The 20,010-nt window shown below is 39.2% G+C and overlaps 1 protein-coding gene across 5 annotated transcripts; it reads right to left on the bottom strand.

Annotated features, from left to right (window-relative positions):
• Nucleotides 1-4,078: 4,078 nt before the first annotated feature.
• On the bottom strand, nucleotides 4,079-18,147 carry LOC135261348 (CD276 antigen-like). Of its 5 annotated transcripts, none has more exons than XM_064347571.1 (5): nucleotides 17,939-18,144; nucleotides 17,719-17,815; nucleotides 11,516-11,863; nucleotides 7,657-7,938; nucleotides 4,079-6,123 (listed from the first exon to the last, which is right to left on the bottom strand). In XM_064347571.1, exons 2-5 carry the CDS (start codon nucleotides 17,789-17,791, stop codon nucleotides 5,999-6,001), a joined length of 828 nt encoding a protein of 275 aa, XP_064203641.1. In that variant the 5' UTR covers nucleotides 17,792-17,815; nucleotides 17,939-18,144; the 3' UTR covers nucleotides 4,079-5,998. The 5 variants fall into 5 exon arrangements, with proteins under 5 accessions (XP_064203641.1, XP_064203640.1, XP_064203643.1 ...); XM_064347570.1 differs by having other exon boundaries at nucleotides 17,719-17,817; nucleotides 17,918-18,143; XM_064347573.1 differs by having other exon boundaries at nucleotides 11,516-11,860; nucleotides 17,939-18,143.
• Between the last annotated feature and the right edge of the window lie 1,863 nt (nucleotides 18,148-20,010).

Here is a 20,010-nt window from a genome sequence, read left to right as displayed (position 1 = left end):
TAGCTACGAGTTACGTTACAAATTAATGACCATTTCAGTTTCTGTAATTTTAAGTTTACAATCAGTCAGCACCACGAATTACCAGTTGATTATCGTTTTACAATTAGGCTAACGTTTTCAAATGGAATAGGCCTATCTAATAACCATTAATTTCTTGTTTTATTATTTCTGTTGATTGGCCAAAAAGTAAACGGATCCATAAACATACTCTTGGCCTTTGTATCATTCAAAAGAAACAAAATAAAAAAGAAAACATCATTCAGATGCCGGGCTGGAAAAGGGGGGCTGTGAGGAATCCGTCCGGGTAGTAAATATCGAGGGTGGACGCACTTAACTGTTCCTATATACAGTTCATTGGGTGGACGCCTTTCAGTCTCAGATATGCTCCGTTTATCATCTTGTGAAGCAGGTTCTGAGTTGGCGTCGTGCACAACGATGCTTTTGTTGTATATAGGCTACACAGCCCGTGAGAATGCAAGCCTCACCGAAATACTGGGAATATGACAAAGGGGCCTGGATTTAGAGGGGGTACAAGAGGTCGAGCAGGCGTATAGGATCGGATCATGTCCTGCAAGTAGATAGGGGCTGTCTATATGTACTCTATCAGATTTTCAGTGGGTCAAAAGTTTACATACACTTTGTTAGTATTTGGTGGCATTGCCTTTTAATTGCTTAATTTGAATCAAACCCTTGGAGTAGCCTTCCACAAACTTCTCAATACTTTTCTGGAATTTTTGCCCATTCCTCCTGATAGAACTGGTGTAACTCAGTCCGATTTGTGGGCCTCCTTGCTCCGACACGCCTTTTCAGTTCAGCCCACAAATCTTCTATGGTATTTAGGTCAGGACTTTGTGATGGCCACTCCAATACTTTCACTTTGTAGTCTTTAAGCCATTTTGTTACAACTTTGGAGGTATGCTTAGGATCATTGTCTTGCTGGAAGACCCCGTTGCGACCAAGTTTTAACTTTCTAGCTGATGTCTTGAGATGTTGCTTCAGTATTTCTAGACAAATCCTCATGATGCCATCTATTTTGTGAAGTGCACCAGTCCCTTTTCCAGCAAAATACCCCCACAATATGGTTCTGCCACCCCCATGCTTCACAGTTGGGATGGTGTACTTTGGATTAAAAGCCTTACCCTTTTCCCTCCATACATAGTGCTGATCATTATGGCCAAACAGTTCAATTTTTGTTTAATCTGACCAGAGAACACTCCTCCAAAAGGCTAGGTCTTCGTCCTGGTGATCACCTGCAAACATTCATTCTGGCTTTTTCTATGCCGGTCATGGAGTAGGGTCTTCATCCTTGCGCAACATCTTTTCAGGTTATGGCTATGTAGGTTTCTCTTAATGGTGGATGTAGGTACTTTGGTACCTGATGCCTCCAACTCCTTCACCAGTTCCTTTATTGTTGTTTTGGGGGGTTCAGTTGAACCTTTCGGACCAAAGTTCATTCAGCCCTGGGAGTTCGTTTGTACCTCCTTCCTGAACGATGCAATGTCTGTGTGGTCCCAATATTTTTATATTTGCATACAATTGTTTGTACAGATGCTCGTGGCACCTTCAGTTGTTTGGAAATTGCTCCTTAAGGAGGAACCTGACTTGTGGAGGTCTTTGCAGAGTTGCTTGGATCTTTCCAGGTGGCTCTAAAGGTAGATAAATACAGCAACAGGTACCAATTAACTCCCAGTTAACTCCTAATTATGACAGTTGGCTAATCAGAAGCTTCTAAAAGGTCATTACATCAATTTCTGGAATCTTCCAGACTGTTTAAAGAGACAGTCAACTTGGTGTATGTAAACGTTTTACCCACTGGAATTCTGATATAGTGAATTAAAGCTGAAATAAATCTTTCTCTAATCGATTGTTTTAAAAAATACCTCTGATGTGAACAAAGTAGATGCCCTAATTGACTTTCCAAAAGAAATGTATGGTAACATGAAATGTGCCGAGTTGTGCAGAACTGAGTTTGAATATCTTTAGCTTAGGTCTATGTAAACTTTTGGCCTCAACTGTAACAATACCCAACTGGCTCTCTCCAGTTGGAACTACAGTAAAAAAGGAATAACCCCCCAATGTCGAGCCCTGTCGGTTAAATCCAACTAGGTAGTGCTGGTACAATACTGTCACCTTCCATGTCCTTTTAGATCAGAAAGGAAACTATTTAAGAGTATTGGGAAGGGGTGTGTGTACACATACATACACAATCTAAATAGAGTAATGTAAAAAGTTTAGGTGACCTGCCAGATCCCCCATCCCAAATTCTAATGGGCAGAATGAAGCAGATTCATGCAGGCACCACTGTCTTAAACAGGAATGTTTTGTGCCACACACAAGCCTAATTTATGACTTGTGCCTGTTCTGACACTTATGGCATTCAATGGAAATATGAGTGAATTAGGTTTTAAATATAAAAAACAGCACTTTTCTTCTCCATTTGTTCTTCTCAAAGTGTGTCAGAATGATGCATTTAGTTGTCAAAATTTTAAAAATCTTCTCCCAGGCAACGATGCCCCAGACCCCCCCCCCCTCCATATAAGTATACAATGCCCACAGTAAATATCTCCCATTTCCAGCACTGTTCAGATGCAAATAAACATTCTGCATCAGCACAGTGTCAGCACACCCATGAGTGACAAAGAGGGACTAGCAATGAAAATTTTAAGACACTAACATTGTCCATATGTTTGCTAAGTTATTCATATATTAATATGTTGAAAAATTCTGGATTCATCCCAGGAGGAAGTAGATTAAGAACTCTCTGTACCTTCTATATCGTCTGTACAGTATGTTGCATGATTTTATAAATACTCTGAATAAGACTGAGTCTTAAACTTCGAAATGAGGCTCTTGGCCATCCTTGTTCATAGAAATGATTTGTGTGATTACTCACAGGCTCAAAAACATGATTGTTATTATTTATATTTTCATAATTATTTCTATAACAATTATGTTTTAGGTATTTATGGTAACTTGCAGGCCAAGCTCCAAAAAAAAAAAGTCAGAAATGAAAAACATGTATGTCTCTCACATACAGTACAGATAAATCCAGCTGATTAAAGCAGAGGCTTAATAACACAGAATGCCTGACAGCACTCTTGCGAGAAACACCACGTGTTTATTCTCTGCTCTGTATACGGTATTATGCCTCGGTCCTGGAACAGCTTGAAAGATATCTTTGTTCCTCTTGAGACAATGGCGATGTCTTTCAAAAATGAAAGCGTAGGAATACTATGGTCACCAGAGTTAAAATGATCTTAGAATAAGCAAATAAAAACTCTCAGCACGTATTCAAAGGAGATTGATTACCAACTGGATACTGTCACCAGCGCAGATAGTACAACACTTGATAGGACTTTGCAAGATCATAATACAGGAACAAAATAAATGACGACATAAATAAATGCCAGGCTTTTCGGATATTTAAATCCATGTTTGTGAGACCCATAGGAATCACTGACTGATTATCATACCTTCAACACACCCCCAAATTATTCTGTAATAATTACTGGAAAGGGTATTCAGTTTGCATTTAGACTCTTGATACTCAACCTTAGTCCTTAGGGGTCGCAGTGTCTGCAGCCACCAAGCTGGCAATTAATCATCTAATTAAATAAACAGCCATCTTCTGAGTTTGGAGAGCGCTTGTGATTTTCAATAGTAGCAAAGCTCTCTTGAACTGCCTCCTCCACAGAATATGAGTATCTCAGATCTTGTTAGAAAACAGACATTCATGCTGACAAGAGCAATTAAGATTAATTATAAGTTACACTGTCAAAGTGTGAAATGACATCCTGATGGAGATCTGTCCTCTGAAATGCTATCAGGTCTCTCACTTGACCTTCAGATTTGCCTTGTCTATGAAGTTCAGCGGCTGGTAACTACAATGGAGAGGAAACAATGCTGTTTGTAGTTCTCTTTTTGCTCCAGCGTTGCAAGAATAAAATAATTCTGGGAAAACAAATGAAAATATTATTAATGAAAAAATTTAATGATGGATGTAGGCACATATTATTTTAACTTACTGCTTCCTAACAATTAGCCATAGATGGAAACACATTGACAGTTTAAACAAATGTGACAATTTTTGGATTGGATTTTATTTTTGGGTTAAAATATGTAAATTGCATAAATGATAAAAATTTGTGTTACCCCAGACAATCATAAAGAAGCATTTCTAAAAACGTATTGCAATGTGGTTCTGACAATGCTGGCCTTACAAGTTAGAAAAAAATGAGCATATAAACCACACAAACATTGTTCAACAGAAAAGTGTAATTATCCACTTGATTTAGTAATGTAAAAAATAAATATAGTACACTTAGTAACTGCATCCTAGTACCATACCTAGTTCATTCTAACTAGATACCATTTTGTATCCTATTTTCCCATATAAACGTTAGAAACTGGTATAGCTTAATAGCTAGTAAAGCGACTATTCCAAGGACAAATAGAGGTGAAACAAGACGAGGTTAAAACCTAGTATATGGCTGGACCTAACAGTGTTTCCTCTAGGAATTTTTTTCAGCAGCGGGGTTTTGTTGTACCTGGGTGGTGCACGCGCGCCGCCGGCGTCGGAGTGAATATCAATAGGTCATTTAAAAATATGAAATAAAATGACTACAAAACAAACATTAGAACATATTTATTGACATCTATTTATTCATACACAATGCCTCTTTGACCTACTACTTACAGAGGGCACTGTATATTAGCCTCAGTGACAAAGTTTTCAGCCTGGCTGAGAGCCATGGGTGGAATCTTGTCTTGTCTACCCATTTAGGGTCCCAGCCTGATAGCCTGTGCTTAGTCTTCGTTTTCTCTCCTCTCTCCTGTCCTCCTCCACTTTCCTCTCCACTCATCACTTTCTGCTTCACTCTGCTCTCCTGCTCCACTCGCCTCCACTACTCCTGCCTGTGTACTTGTCTAATAAGGTTACATTTGAGAATGAGTAAGGTTAGATAATTCTCTCACATCTCAAATAGTTGATCACGCAACCAGTAAAAACATTAAAATATTGTAGTAGCCACCACTAACGTTACATATTTTAGAACTAGAAGGCATTTCTTTCCCTTCAAAATTTGGGGCATAGCTAAGAACCTTGAGCCTCTCTGTATCGAAAGTAACATTAGAGCGAGCGCACATTATCGACCACGCGAGGGGAGGGATGTGCATCAACCACCTGAACCGCTAGTGTATTTACTTGGTCATTTATTAGAGAGAACTGGACATTTATACCTATTAAAATGTAAGTCCTGTAAAAATACACATAATAAACTGTCTAACAGTCTTCCATCTTCAGACATATACATTTAGTTATATTAATACAGCCTTATTTACTATATCAACTTTAAGACAAGCAACACGCTCGGAATTATCTCATTGCGACCCACTAAAACCAATGGCGCAGACGTTGCTTCATAATTTCAACCTGCTTCCCTAACGGCTATTTTGCGTCCTGTGACTTGGGTTACAGCTGTGATTATGTATGTTGTTTATTCGGTTGTCATGACACACCTGATCCGGCCGACCAATGGTGTAACTTCATCACTCAGTCACTCAGTCACTCACTCGGTCACATTCGCGTTTGTAGGCCTGGCCCCGCTGTTGCGGTCCAGCCAAAAATGAACTGGTACTGAACATAGCCCAACACTTGTTCTTGTGTTGTATTAGTTTTGGTTACAAGCTATAAAGGATCCCTATGGTATTCTACTCTACGATACCACTCTGGACTGGTAAAATGAGACACGAGAATTTTGTTCTGCCAGTTAAATAAGACCTAACCATATTATTGATATAGTTTATACTGATGTCCTTCAGTTATGCCATTTTAACTTCTGTGTTCCTCAGTCAGCAGGAAAAGGAGTCTATTTATATTTGAGGTCAGAGCTGAACATACATTTTTTCAATCAAATGAAGCTTGAAGCCATGGCTGGATTAACTACTGGCTTGTTATATTCACTGAAGTAAGAACAACCGGCTTTCCTCTGAGATTCAATCACGATTTCTTCCAATGGCACCAAAATGAGATGACTAATAAAATCGCTAGAAGTACAGCTACGGAAACAGGAACCAGGAGAGCCAGTCTGTCTCTGGGGCAGTAGGTGCAGTATCCAAGGCCAGCTAAAAAAAAAGGATAATTTAAAACGTTAATAAATCGCTTATCAAGCAATTTTGCCAAATTAATGAGTAGCCAATTAAGCAGAGAGACATCAGCATAATAGAACACATTAACATATTACACGTGACATTTTGATGAATGGATTTCAGAACTTACTGGAATCCCATAATCCAAAGGGGCCTTTACCCTGTGGGTTATTAGCTCGATACGAGCCACTATTTTTTAAGGCCGTGTAAGTGAAATGTAAGATTTTTTCATTAAGAATGAAATAATATAATATGGATTCTTACAGAATCAAAAGTGCTAGCCATTTCTATTTTCCTTGAATCTACCAAAGCTTTCAGCAAGAAAAAACAAGACATTTTGTTGTTTCTTTGCGATGAGCTCTAAGATGTCACAAATAACTGAATTCCTCTAACGAGACGCTTATTGGGCGAACCTGAATTTCTTGACAGAAAAGTGTCACTGAAAAGATTGAGATTTTACTGTTACTGTAAACCACAGCTGAAAGCTAGCTGGGGATCTTTCCATTTTAAAAGCCTCATTACATTTTATCATTCAGCATTTTATAACCCAACGGCCCTGTAACAAAGTAGCCTTCAATATACATTCCATGTTTCTGCTCTCTCCCAACTGTCATTTACGCATGTTGTAATATATCTAGTGGTGTGCAGTCTAGATTTTACCTGGACAACATGACCAACAGGAAAGGCAAAAAGAAGGATCTTTTTTGTACCTCCTTTTTATCAAAGAATTTGGATAGATTAAGTACAGACTTGCAGCAGTGTGTACATTTCATTGTACTTTCTCACAAAGAAAATAAAGATCTATGACCAAGTAGCACACACCCACTGAACAAACACACCTCAAATGTGTTCTTTGGAAAAACAGAATGTCATTGTATCAAACTCAGTGGGGGCTTTCGGGTGAAATAAGGGATGAATTAAAAAAAGGATGATTTAAAGTTTTTTTTTAAGGTTCTTTTTTTTTGTCATTGAGAAGATAACCTATATACATAATATATAAAATGAGGCAAGAATTAAAATGACAATGAATTATAGATAAAGATTGGTTATAATTTATAAACTGATGATTTTCACTGGAGGTGTTGTCATCATTAATTATTTTTGTATTTTTCATTATTTAATCATTTGTGGATGTTTGACAGGCTTGAAATATTCTGCAAATAGAAGCTTGGTTCATGAGGAAAGTTTTGCGATTCTAGCTTAGTATCGAGAAGAGTGGACACTTGCTTCTCAGAGGGGTGACTTTTAAATGATAGGGATCTCCAGTTGTCACTGCTGCTTACAAAAACTGCTGTCATTGCTGCCCCTTCATCAGGCTGTGAGTGGGTATATATGATATTTATTATATTACTGGTTTGTGTCATACTGCATCTTATTTACCTTGAGATGAGATTGTAGGAAAACACCAAAAGACATGAAAAGAGCACTGGAAATGTAAAAGAGTCATTCACAAAAACGCAAAGCAAGCGCACCAGTTCTGGAAGACTGCCAAAATGCACAGTATTTTACCAGTGTTAAAGGACACAGGCCTCTCAATGACTTGGTAAATAAGCCGGTTCTTCAGGGTGAACGTGTAGTTTACATCATGGCTATGGTCCACCTCCAGGTGAGTTTGCAGGAAGAAAAGCCCATCATCTCCTTCCACGGGGGAGACCTCTATGTGGTGAGAGAGGTTCTGGCCCTCTGGGTCCACCCACCAGACCTCTGGTTCTGGGTAGCCCTTGCTCTCATACTGGAAACTGATGTTAGTAGGATGGATCTGCACAGTGAGTCGGGGCTCTGTGTAGAAAGCTGTGCAGGACAAGAAGACCAGAGTTAATCCTCAAGCTACCATTGTTTAGCCCACCCAATTGTGTATATGCCTGTGTGTGCCCAAACACACACCTGATAATTACTGATATGCTCTGTCTGTGGCCATTAAATCAGCACTGTCACAAATATGTTGATTTTGTGCAACAATAAAAAGAAAAGAAAAATGATCCTTGTTAGGTTGGAGACAAAGGGTGTAATAGGCCAACCTAACATTATTAGGAGCCACCTTTATTGGGAAATTATTACATTTTAAAACTTCAGGACATGATTTCTTCAAACTGCAAAATTAGTTTATGGACTCACCTTAACACACTATGTATGTAGGAATATACATGTGAATATACATATGTGTGTGTGTGTGTGATTTCCAACATTTTTGTATTACCTTCTTATTTTAATTCCAGCTATCTCCATTCTAATGGCCTCAGAAACAACACATTTCCCTGTCTGTGCACCAAGAAGACAAATTTCATGTTTTTAAACATGACTAATAAAGTTAACTCTAACTCTGTATACACAAACAATAATCAGAATGTCTAACACCTAATTTAATATAAGCAAACAGAATTTTATTTCTGTTATCTAAGACAAATACATAATTAAATATGACCATGGAAAAACAGGAGATAAACAGATCCATTTCGATGAAGTCTACATTCCTTCTACTATTTTCAGAAGGAGCACTCACTCAGTATTTTAACTTTTCAAACATTGAAAAAAAATACTATCAGTAGCCTGTCAAGAGAACTAACAGTATATGCCAAATATTACAATTATTGACCACTTCAGGTTGGGAGAAAAGGTCACTCTGGCCTTTGTGCTATAAGCAGATCATACCACACTGTGGCATACAGCCCAGCACCACCCCACAAAGGGGCACTAGATGGGCTCGGAAAAAGTCTAGAATGTCCAGCTGCACTTGCAGCTAGTGAATCAATATGCCCAGGAGGTAACCTTGATTGCGGTTTTACCCCAGAACTGCATATAAGGCCAGTAGTACACTCACTGGTCTTCGCAGATATGCAAACCTGGACGGCATATATGCAAACCATGTACTTTATACGTACTGAAATGGGAACACATATAATGGCACAAAATGACAGTTGCTGATAACCAAGGACAGGCAGCTCCAACGATGCTGAATGGTAAACACTGTATTTAAAAAGCAAGACAAATAAAGACCACTACTCTATAAGTTGAGAAAAGACACACAATCTAACAAACTAATGTACAGACTATGGTACTAGAAGAACTGTTAAGCAGATTCTCCCTGAATGTTTCTTTGGACTTCCCTGGCAATCCTGAACAACCCTTCCACTTTACACGCTTCCCTTCGTATGCTCAAATAGGCCATGAGTGTTGGTGGGGTTAAAAGGTCACAAGACTGTCCCACAGCAATCTCCAGGCACTGGGACAATTGTCTTTTCAGTTGTGTTTATGGCTTTCTGATCTTTACAACGGCAAATTATTAAAGTCCAGAGACTTAAAATTGCATAAAAAGTGTGTGAACCATTGGAATTATGGAACCATACCATTTGGATTTCTGCATTAATTACCATTTAAATGTGGTCTGATCTTCATCTAAGTTACAATAACTCTAGGCTAATGACTTCTCCAGAAGCTAACTGGGGTCAGGTGTTCAAATCAATAAGATTAAATTGGAGGTGTGGCTTAGAGGTGCCCTGCCCTGTAAAAAAGGTTAATTTTGGTACCTGACAGAGTCTGCTCTTCTCAAGAAACATCTGGTCATATGAACCATGCCCTGATCAAAACTATTTTCAGAGGACCTTAAAAGGAGGAACGGTAGAGATGCATAAAGCTGAAAAAGTATTTGTAATGACCTGGGTGTTCATCAATTCACAATAAGAGTAGTTGTCTACAAATGGCGAAAATTTCGTAAAGTTCTGTGCATAGGTTCTAAATCTCTGTCATAGTAGCTGTGCAGCTATAGATTACTCTGTGGTGTTCTACTGCTCACCCCGTATGGTCTTTTCAATTTTCTTTCCCGTGCTGCCCCAAATCCTGAGAATGCTGTCGTCTGGACTCCTCCACTGCTGCGGTCTGGCCTCCTCTTTTGTTTCCCCCTCCATTTTGCCCACTTTTGCTGCCACCTGCAGCTCCCCACCATCACCACCGCGCCCATCGTCATAACTACCAACTCAGAGGGCTGTATTTTAACGATCTAAGAGCACGGTCTAAAGTGCATGGCGCAAGTGCATTTAGGGCGTGTCCAAATCCACTTTTACTAGTTTAACGGTGGATAATATGAGCGCAAAGTAAGCCGCATGGTTCAAAGGGGTTGTACTTAGTCTCTTAATTAATCATAGGTGTGTTTTGGGCGTAATATGAAATAATCCAATCAGAGTGTCATCTCCCATCCTTTTAAAAGCCTGGTGCGCTTGCACCTTGGCAGATTGCTATTATAATTCTGATAAATATTATGACTAACCATTATGACATGTATTTTTTAAATATCGTGCGTTGTGCACCTGCCTATGTAGGAGCATATTACTATCTTAATAATGCGCCCTTAAAATAACAGTAAAATACTGTGCCATTGACTTCAGACCAGGTTTTTGTTAGTCAACTGCGCAATCGCTTTCCGCTGCCTTAAGGTAGCAATGCGCCAACAATGTTCCTGACCACACCTCATTTTAAGACCAACACGCCCATGGGCACTCAGATGGGCGCAAGTACATTTGCTATTTAAACAACGCGAGTGCTGGACGGGAAAATGACAACTACGTCAGTCTGAAACTTGCTGCCGCTTTGCGCCGGGTGTAAGATAGAACCCAGGATCTGTCATCTAGCTGCCACTAATTTGATTAACGTGAACAGTGACTGACTGATTGCATTGGTCATTTAAACCTACACCTTGAGCCAACCAGAGGAGGATGGGTTCCCCGCTTGAGTCAGGTTCCTTCCCATCTATAACCAGGGAGTTTTTTCTTGCCAGTGCTGTCTTAGGGTTGCTCCTGTGGGGGTTTAGGCCAGGGTTGTCTGTGAAGCATATTTTGTGACATTTGTTTGTGAAATGGATTATATGACTAAATTTTGAGTCATACACAAATGTCTGTGACTGACTGACTGACTGAGTGATGAAGTTACACCATTGGTTGGCCGGATCATGTGTGTTAGGCCCAGCCATATACTAGGTTTTGACCTGGTCTTGTTTGGGATTACCTTAGGAGAAACAAGTTTTGGTTTGGTATTACTGTTGCTACTCTCCCTGGGAGTGGGCTTCCAGGAAAGATCACAGCAAGAGTGCAGCGTGCAATGTTAAAGGAGGTCAAAATGAACCCTAGGTTAACAGCAAAGGATCGCAGAAATCTCTTGAACTTGCTTAAGCCACTGTTCATGTGTCCACTGTAAGACAATCACTAAACAAGAATGGTTTTAATGGGAGGACACCACAGAGAAAAAAATATATATTTTAAATACTGATTAGCCCACAAAAAGGCATTTCAAGAACTCATTTTGTGACTGGCGTGTATTGTGGTGCTATGGACATGGCAGTTAGCCCAGGCTTGGTTACCATTTTACCCACGTTTTTTACCTGCAAATTTGAGCTGGACCTCTACCTTGTCCGACCCTTGCAGACTGCTCACAGAGCACAGATAGCGGCCTGCGTCCTCTGGCCGGACCTGTGCCAGAGCGAGAGATGCGTTTCCGTTCACAAGCTCAGTGGGAAGCAGCCTGGTGCGGTTGTAGTACTGGAGGCTCTGTCGGTCAAGCTGATCCTTCCCGTAGTAGAAGCTGTGCACCACCTGGGAGTCCTCCACCCTCTGCCAGGTGATCACCAGGCCATTCAGACCAGAATTCGGGGTGTACCAGCACCCTAAAAGCGTTGGCTGCCCATGCACTCCCACTATTTCTGAATTGGGGGCTTTAACTTCAAAAGCTGCTGATGAAAAACCCAGACAAGAAAAAGAATACTTTTTAAACCCTCCACCACAACACTATAATGCAGGTCTCTACGCTAACATTTTTTACAGGAGCACATGTGCTCTTAAGCTGAAAATATAGACTAATACATCTCATAGTTGATGTGCTTCAAAATTATTTTGTCCAGTTAGCCAATATCAAGTTTCAGGAGCAAATTCTCTTAAAATGGAAGCTCTGTCGAGCCCTGTAATGGGACCCCAACAAAATAAGACACATCAGATCACCATATACATATTTTCCATTCAGTAGACTCGACTTGAAATAAACAGAAACAGATTGTGATCAATGATCACTTTAAGATTTGTAGCCTTTATTTTTTTACCATCGCATTGGAGGACTCTAAGTAACTTGATTCCACAATTTCATTTTAATATAATTGTATAAACTTGCTAAATCTACCCATTGAACATTTAATTTTTTAGATAATCGCCATTGAGAGAGAGACAATATGACTTGACCATAGTCCACACAACATCACATTGTTATTAACGGGCCAGCCCGTTGACCTGACCATAGGAATGCTAACCGATTTTCTCGCCCCTCACCCTGAACTAAATTACTTTATTAAAAGGTATTCAACAGCAGAGTTTTAATGCCTCATAATTCATGTTTGGTCTCATTAGAAAGAGGCTAAAACCATTAATCATTTGATAATAATAGTATGGTCCTGCTTCCAACAACATAATACCACCTTAGTAAGTAAATTTATCAGCTTTAAATATGCCAGTCTTTGTCTTACCCCCCTTCCACACCTTAACTCAGCCTCCCCCAATCAGGCCAATCATCCTCCCCTGACTATTTAAGTATGCTGGGCTAGCAAGTGCATAAAATGTGGGCCTGTCTTTATTTTGGTTGGTAGGCATCTGAGGAATCTGAGCCTTGCATTTGGACCTGGTGTTTTTGGTGTTCAGGCTAGCATGGTGTCTGACATTCTTGGTTCACCTGGCATGTTTGACATTTCATCCCTGGCTGTTTGGAATATTCTTGTGTCATTGGGTTTCTGAATTTTGGTCTTGGTTTTTTGGCTGGACCGCAACAGCTGGTCCAGCCCTACAAACGCAAATGTCTGTGACTGACTGAGTGACTGAGAGATGAAGTTACACCATTGGTCGGCCGGATCATGTGTGTTAGGCCCAGCCATATACTAGGTTTTGACCTGGTCTTGTTTGGGATTACCTTAGGAGAAACAAGTTTTGGTTTGGTACCTTCTTTCATTAATTTCTTTCGTCACAAACTTTTTGTGGCCATGGAATGATTTTTTGATCTTGAAACTAATCACAAACATTCACCATAACAAGTATCAGATAATTTACCATGAATGCATTTCAGTATGCTATTGAGTACTCAACTATGCTGAAGGTGACAAATTCCCAATTCACAGACATAGTGTCTCCCTATAAGATTGAAAAAATAAGTTCTTTTTTAATCTCAGATTGAGATCACCCTTTAAAACATATAAAGTTCCCTAGGAGTCTGTATTAACTTTTCGCCTAGTAGTAGATGGGGTTATGGGTGTACACTCAAACATTAAGACCTTGTATATATACACTTAGCCTAACTCAAACCATATATCGCTACAACTAGTCAAAATGATGGGAGAAAGGGGCTAAAGGGCTTTTTTCAGGAGGACGTCCGAAAGCTAAATATATTCAAGCTGTAAGTAAACAACTCAATCAAAACCCAATGGAATATTTAGAAGTCCTATGCCTCTGCATATTTGCCCTTAGAAACCATTGAGGCATGAATAGGCTCAATAGAATCCAGGCAAAATGAGACCGTATAGAATCCACTGGTAACTTACTTAAAACAAGTTTCATAAGCAGCAAAACAAAAAAGAAAAGAAAAAAAAGGCAATGTTAGTTTCAGGTACCTTTAGTTTCAGGTATTTTACCACTCAATCTCAGACACCATCCATATATAAACTGTAATAATCTGCAATTTCAAGAATTCTTTTGCAATACGCCTAAACAACAAGAGCAGTGATGCCACAGACACCTACATGTGGTAAAATGGTTTCCTGACATCCAGACTCTGCCCTAAAGGCTTACAGGGGTTAAATTAGGATTTGGGAGGTGGGTGGACCCTGAGATCCGGTGGGAGGTGGGTGGAAAAAAGGTATGAACCAATGAATGTCTCAGCTCAAAATAGTTGTATCTTTAGTGTATTGTGCACATAATTGTAATTAAGGAAAACAATGTTTTAAAGAGAATGTATACTAATTGATGCAAGCTTTTACATAAAATATTTCAAGTTTATTGTGTCATTAATGCTGAGAATTTTTTTACCCACAAAAATAATCTGTCATCCTCCACTTCAGAGAACTCCAAGGCATCAGTGTTTTGTGTGAAAAGGTTGCATAAGTGTATATTACCCAGTTATTCTTCAAATAATGTTTATCTTATTTTTTGGCTGGAACTATTTGTAAAGTATACCTTTCTAAAGTATCCCCCTTCTTAATAATGAAATACGAGAATCAGACTTGTTGGGCATCAATTCTTTTAGTCTCATGCATTAAAATAACTAATTCATAGTGAATTACTCAAAATAGCCCACTCAGGTTTCCAAAGTTAGTGTTGCTCTTTTCTCCTTTGTTTACTGAATTTAACAATCATTGTCTGTAAACACTGAAACAAGTTTTGCTTAGTACTAGGCCTATATCCCTTTATACATTTAGTTTCCAGTGTTACTGGAAAGCTAAATTTGAGGTTGGGTCTTCGCAGATATGCCCTCTGAGTTGGTAGTTATGACGATGGGCGCGGTGGTGATGGTGGGGAGCTGCAGGTGGCAGCAAAAGTGGGCAAAATGGAGGGGGAGACAAAAGAGGAGGCCAGACCGCAGCAGTGGAGGAGTCCAGACGACAGCATTCTCAGGATTTGGGGCAGCATGGGAAAGAAAATTGAAAAGACCATACGGGGTGAGCAGTAGAACACCACAGAGTAATCTATAGCTGCACAGCTACTAGGACAGAGATTTAGAACCTATGCACAGAACTTTACGAAATTTTTGTCATTTGTAGACAACTACTCTTATTGTGAATTGATGAACACCCAGGTCATTAGAAATACTTTTTCAGCTTTATGCATCTCTACCGTTCCTCCTTTTAAGGTCCTCTGAAAATAGTTTTGATCAGGGCATGGTTCATATGACCAGATGTTTCTTGAGAAGAGCAGACTCTGTCAGGTACCAAAATTAACCTTTTTTACAGGGCAGGGCACCTCTAAGCCACACCTCCAATTTAATCTTATTGATTTGAACACCTGACCCCAGTTAGCTTCTGGAGAAGTCATTAGCCTAGAGTTATTGTAACTTAGATGAAGATCAGACCACATTTAAATGGTAATTAATGCAGAAATCCAAATGGTATGGTTCCATAATTCCAATGGTTCACACACTTTTTCTGCAATTTTAAGTCTCTGGACTTTAATGATTTGCCGTTGTAAAGATCAGAAAGCCATAAACACAACTGAAAAGACAATTGTCCCAGTGCCTGGAGATTGCTGTGGGACAGTCTTGTGACCTTTTAACCCCACCAACACTCATGGCCTGCTGGAACGAGGATAAACATATGACCAGGACTTGGTCTATTTTCATGTCGTCGGGAATTTGGTTGTATCTAAGCGAATGACAGATAAATGCATGAGATCACGTTCCATTGTACAAAGTACCTTATCACTGTCACTAGATTTTAATTGGTTCCCCTGTGTCTACAGTGGAGGGAGAGTATACTTCCTGAAGGAGAGTGTGGGGGTCTCTTGGTGGTGGGCATTCCTGTCCAGACCTTATTTGAGCATACGAAGGGAAGCGTGTAAAGTGGAAGGGTTGTTCAGGATTGCCAGGGAAGTCCAAAGAAACATTCAGGGAGAATCTGCTTAACAGTTCTCCTAGTACCATAGTCTGTACATATGGGCATTTTGTAATTTTGGGAATACATCAATAATCTCTGTGTGTTCCTTTTATTTGTCTTAGTTTGTTAGATTGTGTGTCTTTTCTCAACTTATAGAGTAGTGGTCTTTATTTGTCTTGCTTTTTAAATACAGTGTTTACCATTCAGCATCGTTGGAGCTGCCTGTCCTTGGTTATCAGCAACTGTCATTTTGTGCCATTATATGTGTTCCCATTTCAGTGCGTATAAAGTACATGGTTTGCATATATGCCGTCCCGGTTTGCATATCTGCGAAGACCCTTTCTTCCTCCTTTATCCATCTTTCTTAAACTGCTGAATTGAAACAAAATAAAACCAGAGGCGACTAGTGAGCTGAAATTTGGTGGGGTGCAAAACTTTCCTTTAAACTAATCATTGATCTCAAACTGTTTTAATTAATTTTCAGTGATTAATAAGCATGCAAACATCTGACTAATCAACTGGAAAGGGACACACAGCTTCTTCGCATTGTGTTAGGGAGATTAAATCATAAATGCGATTTAGAAAAATCTGTTTTAATCATTAAGCAGTGAGTATCAATACAATTAATCCACAAAATATGCTACTCAATACTATCATATATAGCCAGCTGTCCACAAATAGGCAGTTTTATCGAGTAGCCTAGTCCTTATAGCCTACATTTATTTTCATTTGCAGTACGAAATTGTGGACGCCGTCCACCCCCGATTTAACCCCTGCTTGTTTATAATGGTTATGTCGACTCAAACTGTTGATTGTCCGTGGATCCTGAAGTCAAATTTAGCTTTCCAGTAACACTGGAAACTAAATGTATAAAGGGATATAGGCCTAGTACTAAGCAAAACTTGTTTCAGTGTTTACAGACAATGATTGTTAAATTCAGTAAACAAAGGAGAAAAGAGCAACACTAACTTTGGAAACCTGAGTGGGCTATTTTGAGTAATTCACTATGAATTAGTTATTTTAATGCATGAGACTAAAAGAATTGATGCCCAACAAGTCTGATTCTCGTATTTCATTATTAAGAAGGGGGATACTTTAGAAAGGTATACTTTACAAATAGTTCCAGCCAAAAAATAAGATAAACATTATTTGAAGAATAACTGGGTAATATACACTTATGCAACCTTTTCACACAAAACACTGATGCCTTGGAGTTCTCTGAAGTGTTTTTGCTTGATTTAGACCAGGAAACCCCTACCCCTAAAGCGCCCACGAGGCATTGCCAAGAAACTTATGTAAACACACTGAACTGTTTCGGCCAATCAAAAGCATACATAATATCAAAAGACCCAAAAAATGAGCTCTCTTTTAGTATTTCATTCCCTAACTCCGACATATGAGTCAAACTTTTGTGCAAAATACCATACCGTTCCTGTACACCCCCCCCCCCCCAAATACATAAGTTAATGAAGTTAATTAATTAAAATAGTAGATGCTATTTCATAATTATGAGAACATTTCTAATTGTGACTTCATATCTTGAAAAACTGCTAAATGTCATTTTCAGCCTCGAAATGCTTTACCATGAAGGTTGTTTACCATCGAATCTGAAAGATCCACAGGAATCACACAGCAAGCATTTTACGTCAGAATGCAACCACCCTTTAACACTACCATTAAATAAATGTAAATGTGGACAAAAGTAAGCCATCATGCAAATTAAAATAAATACGCTCATGGATTCCTTCTTTTTTTATTTATTTTTAAACGTCGTTAGGTTATGTTATCTTGTGCAGTCATTTATTTTGGTCAACGTCCGTTTTAATATTTAGTCTATATCATAGGCCATCCGAGTTTTTACAAAGCAAATCAATTTGGTTTAAAGTACGGGCTCTAATTTCTAGATTCGACACCAGCTGTTGAAACTGGCCCTGCTCTATGCCTACTCGAACAATAAAATAGCTTCTTACCTTTTAACGTTACAAAACGGCATGCTACGAAAATGCAAAACAACAAACGGCAAATCCTCCGTGAAAACAGCATTGTTGGTAGTTTGATCCAACGGTTCTCTACGGAAAAAACCAAACGCAAATTTAACAACTTTGGTTTCATTGCACCTGTATGCAACAATTCAGTTAACTGAACAAGAACGTGTTAGTGGTAGCCTACCGTGTAGGCGACAATCGGGACAGTATGCACCCGATTGTAAGTAGGCTATTTCAACCAGACCTTGACAAAACTTTTGTCACCGTGTATCCAGCTAGCTGCGCGGTACAGAAACCACAGGGAGTTCAGGTCAGATGACGAAGATATAAAGCCTACAAAGAACTCTATTGTGCTGAACCAACTGTGCAGCACTGCTCGCTCAAAAAGAACCGAAACAATAAAATGGCACATCTGCACGGGAGCGTATTTTATTCATTCTGAATAGGACATAGCTGAAAAAAAATATTCCGAATGAACGCAGTACGCTTCCTTATTAGAGCTATAGCCCATAGCTACATCGTGGTCAAGGAACAGTATTTGCATATTGGCTATGTATGTAGGCAAAAAATACATAAGCCAGCAATATATCAAGTTTTTTTTTATTGGTGAAATTGTTATGCAAGCATTTCATGCAAATGTACCAGTATACTACCAGAGACTGTCATTGCAGCATTGAGCAAGGCGTTGAATACTCTCCACTCAAATGTGTAAACGCTTTTTGATAGTTGAGAGCTATAGTACCAATCTAAAGTTTGGACACACCTGATTAAACCAGTTTTTTTTCATGATTAAAAATGCTTTAAACTGTATGAACTTGTCTATAAACACTTAATATTTTATTATGCAATATATATACTCATATAAGCAGCTGATCTTAAATAGATTGCTTTCAAAAGTTTGATTTTTAAATGAAAATTTATATCTTGTTGGGGGGCGGGGGGTGCATTGTTTTGTTATTTAAATATCTTACGTACGTATTGGTGTTCATGATCACATCTCAACAGGTGCTCCAGGACCTGTAGAATTTTTCATATTTAAAAAAAATAAAGACCACCCGCCATATTTCAAAATGCATGGGGTATATTCCTACATCATTTTCACCACATGCAGTACCATATATTCCAGTGGAGGGTAGAAGTATTAAACCGAAATGAGGGTAGCCGAAATGAGAATATCAAATAGTATAATTTTGTTAGTATTTAACCACAAGAGAGCAGTAGAGTTCCACGAGAATCAACACCTCAGAACTTTGGTTGAGTTTTCAAACAGTAACTGGTTAAGCTTAAACTGTAAGATGGTGATCATTATATCCCTGGTAATAGCTGTTATACTTTTGTGACGAACTGAACACTGTCAATGTCATAGCCTGTCAGATATTTAAAAGCTATGATGAGTACCTAAGCTATAATTCAGTTTCTGGGCCAGAAAAACAGACAAACCAGAGTTTGTGTGTTTATTTATTTATTTATTGATAGAAGGGTTCTAAGCATCAGGTTTAATGAGCACGAGGAAAAGTCTTCAAACAGCTTGTGAAGAACTACCATTCAAAAACCATCAGCTTTTGTTCCAGCTGTTCTGTTTGGCAAAATATGTGTAAGTCACAGCAGCATATGAGTACTGACGGTTTTGGAAGAACAGAGAAACAGTGACAAGCCACAAGAACCAAAGTTAAGAAAGGATGCAGAGCACAAGGAGTCAAGATGTGGCAAGAACATACGTTTCTACAATCTGCTGCTTATTTGGCAGCACCATTTGGTTCCACCATATAAGGCAGGGCTACCCAACCCTGTACCTGGAGATCTACTCTCCTGAAGGTTTTCACTTTAGCCATAACAAAGCAAACCTCATTCAACAGCAATCTCAATGAGCTAAAAATGAGTAGAGTCAGGTGTGCCAAATTAGGGTTGAAATGAAAACCTATGGGACTGTAGATCCCCAGGAACAGGGTGCGGACAGTCCTGGACTAATGTCTCAAATTCTGTCTGCTATTGTTGAAGCTAAAAGATGTGCTACCTCATTGTAAGCAATCATGAAGCCAACGACAGAATATCGAGAGTAATCGCAGCAGTGCAGAAAGTACCAGAACTATCCATTGCCTACCAGAATCTCTTAAATGCCAGAATAGTGGAGCATGAATGAAAAACTGATCCGACAGCCTCTGGGCAGTGGTAATACTATACAATGCAGGACTTGTTGTTTGTTTGTTGGAGCCAATCATCCTGAGGGAATGGGTTGGGAATGGGTTGGGTCCACCCCCCCACCCCTGCCCTTCATCA

Source organism: Anguilla rostrata, chromosome 8, assembly GCF_018555375.3.
Source record: "Anguilla rostrata isolate EN2019 chromosome 8, ASM1855537v3, whole genome shotgun sequence".
NCBI lineage: Eukaryota > Metazoa > Chordata > Actinopteri > Anguilliformes > Anguillidae > Anguilla > Anguilla rostrata.
Note: the sequence above shows the minus strand (reverse complement) of the source record. Positions and strands in the feature narration are given on the sequence as shown.

Bases quoted from the DNA above. Each gene is read 5' to 3' on its own strand.
- LOC135261348 (XM_064347571.1), bottom strand. From the start codon at position 17,791: ATGCTGTTTTCACGGAGGATTTGCCGTTTGTTGTTTTGCATTTTCGTA. The intron at 11,864-17,718 runs GTAAGAAGCTAT...GTTTTTCATCAG, and splicing joins CCGTTTTGTAACGTTAAAAG to CAGCTTTTGAAGTTAAAGCC. The intron at 6,124-7,656 runs GTAAAATACTGT...CTTTTTTTTTAG, and splicing joins GCCTGTGTCCTTTAACACTG to CTGGCCTTGGATACTGCACC.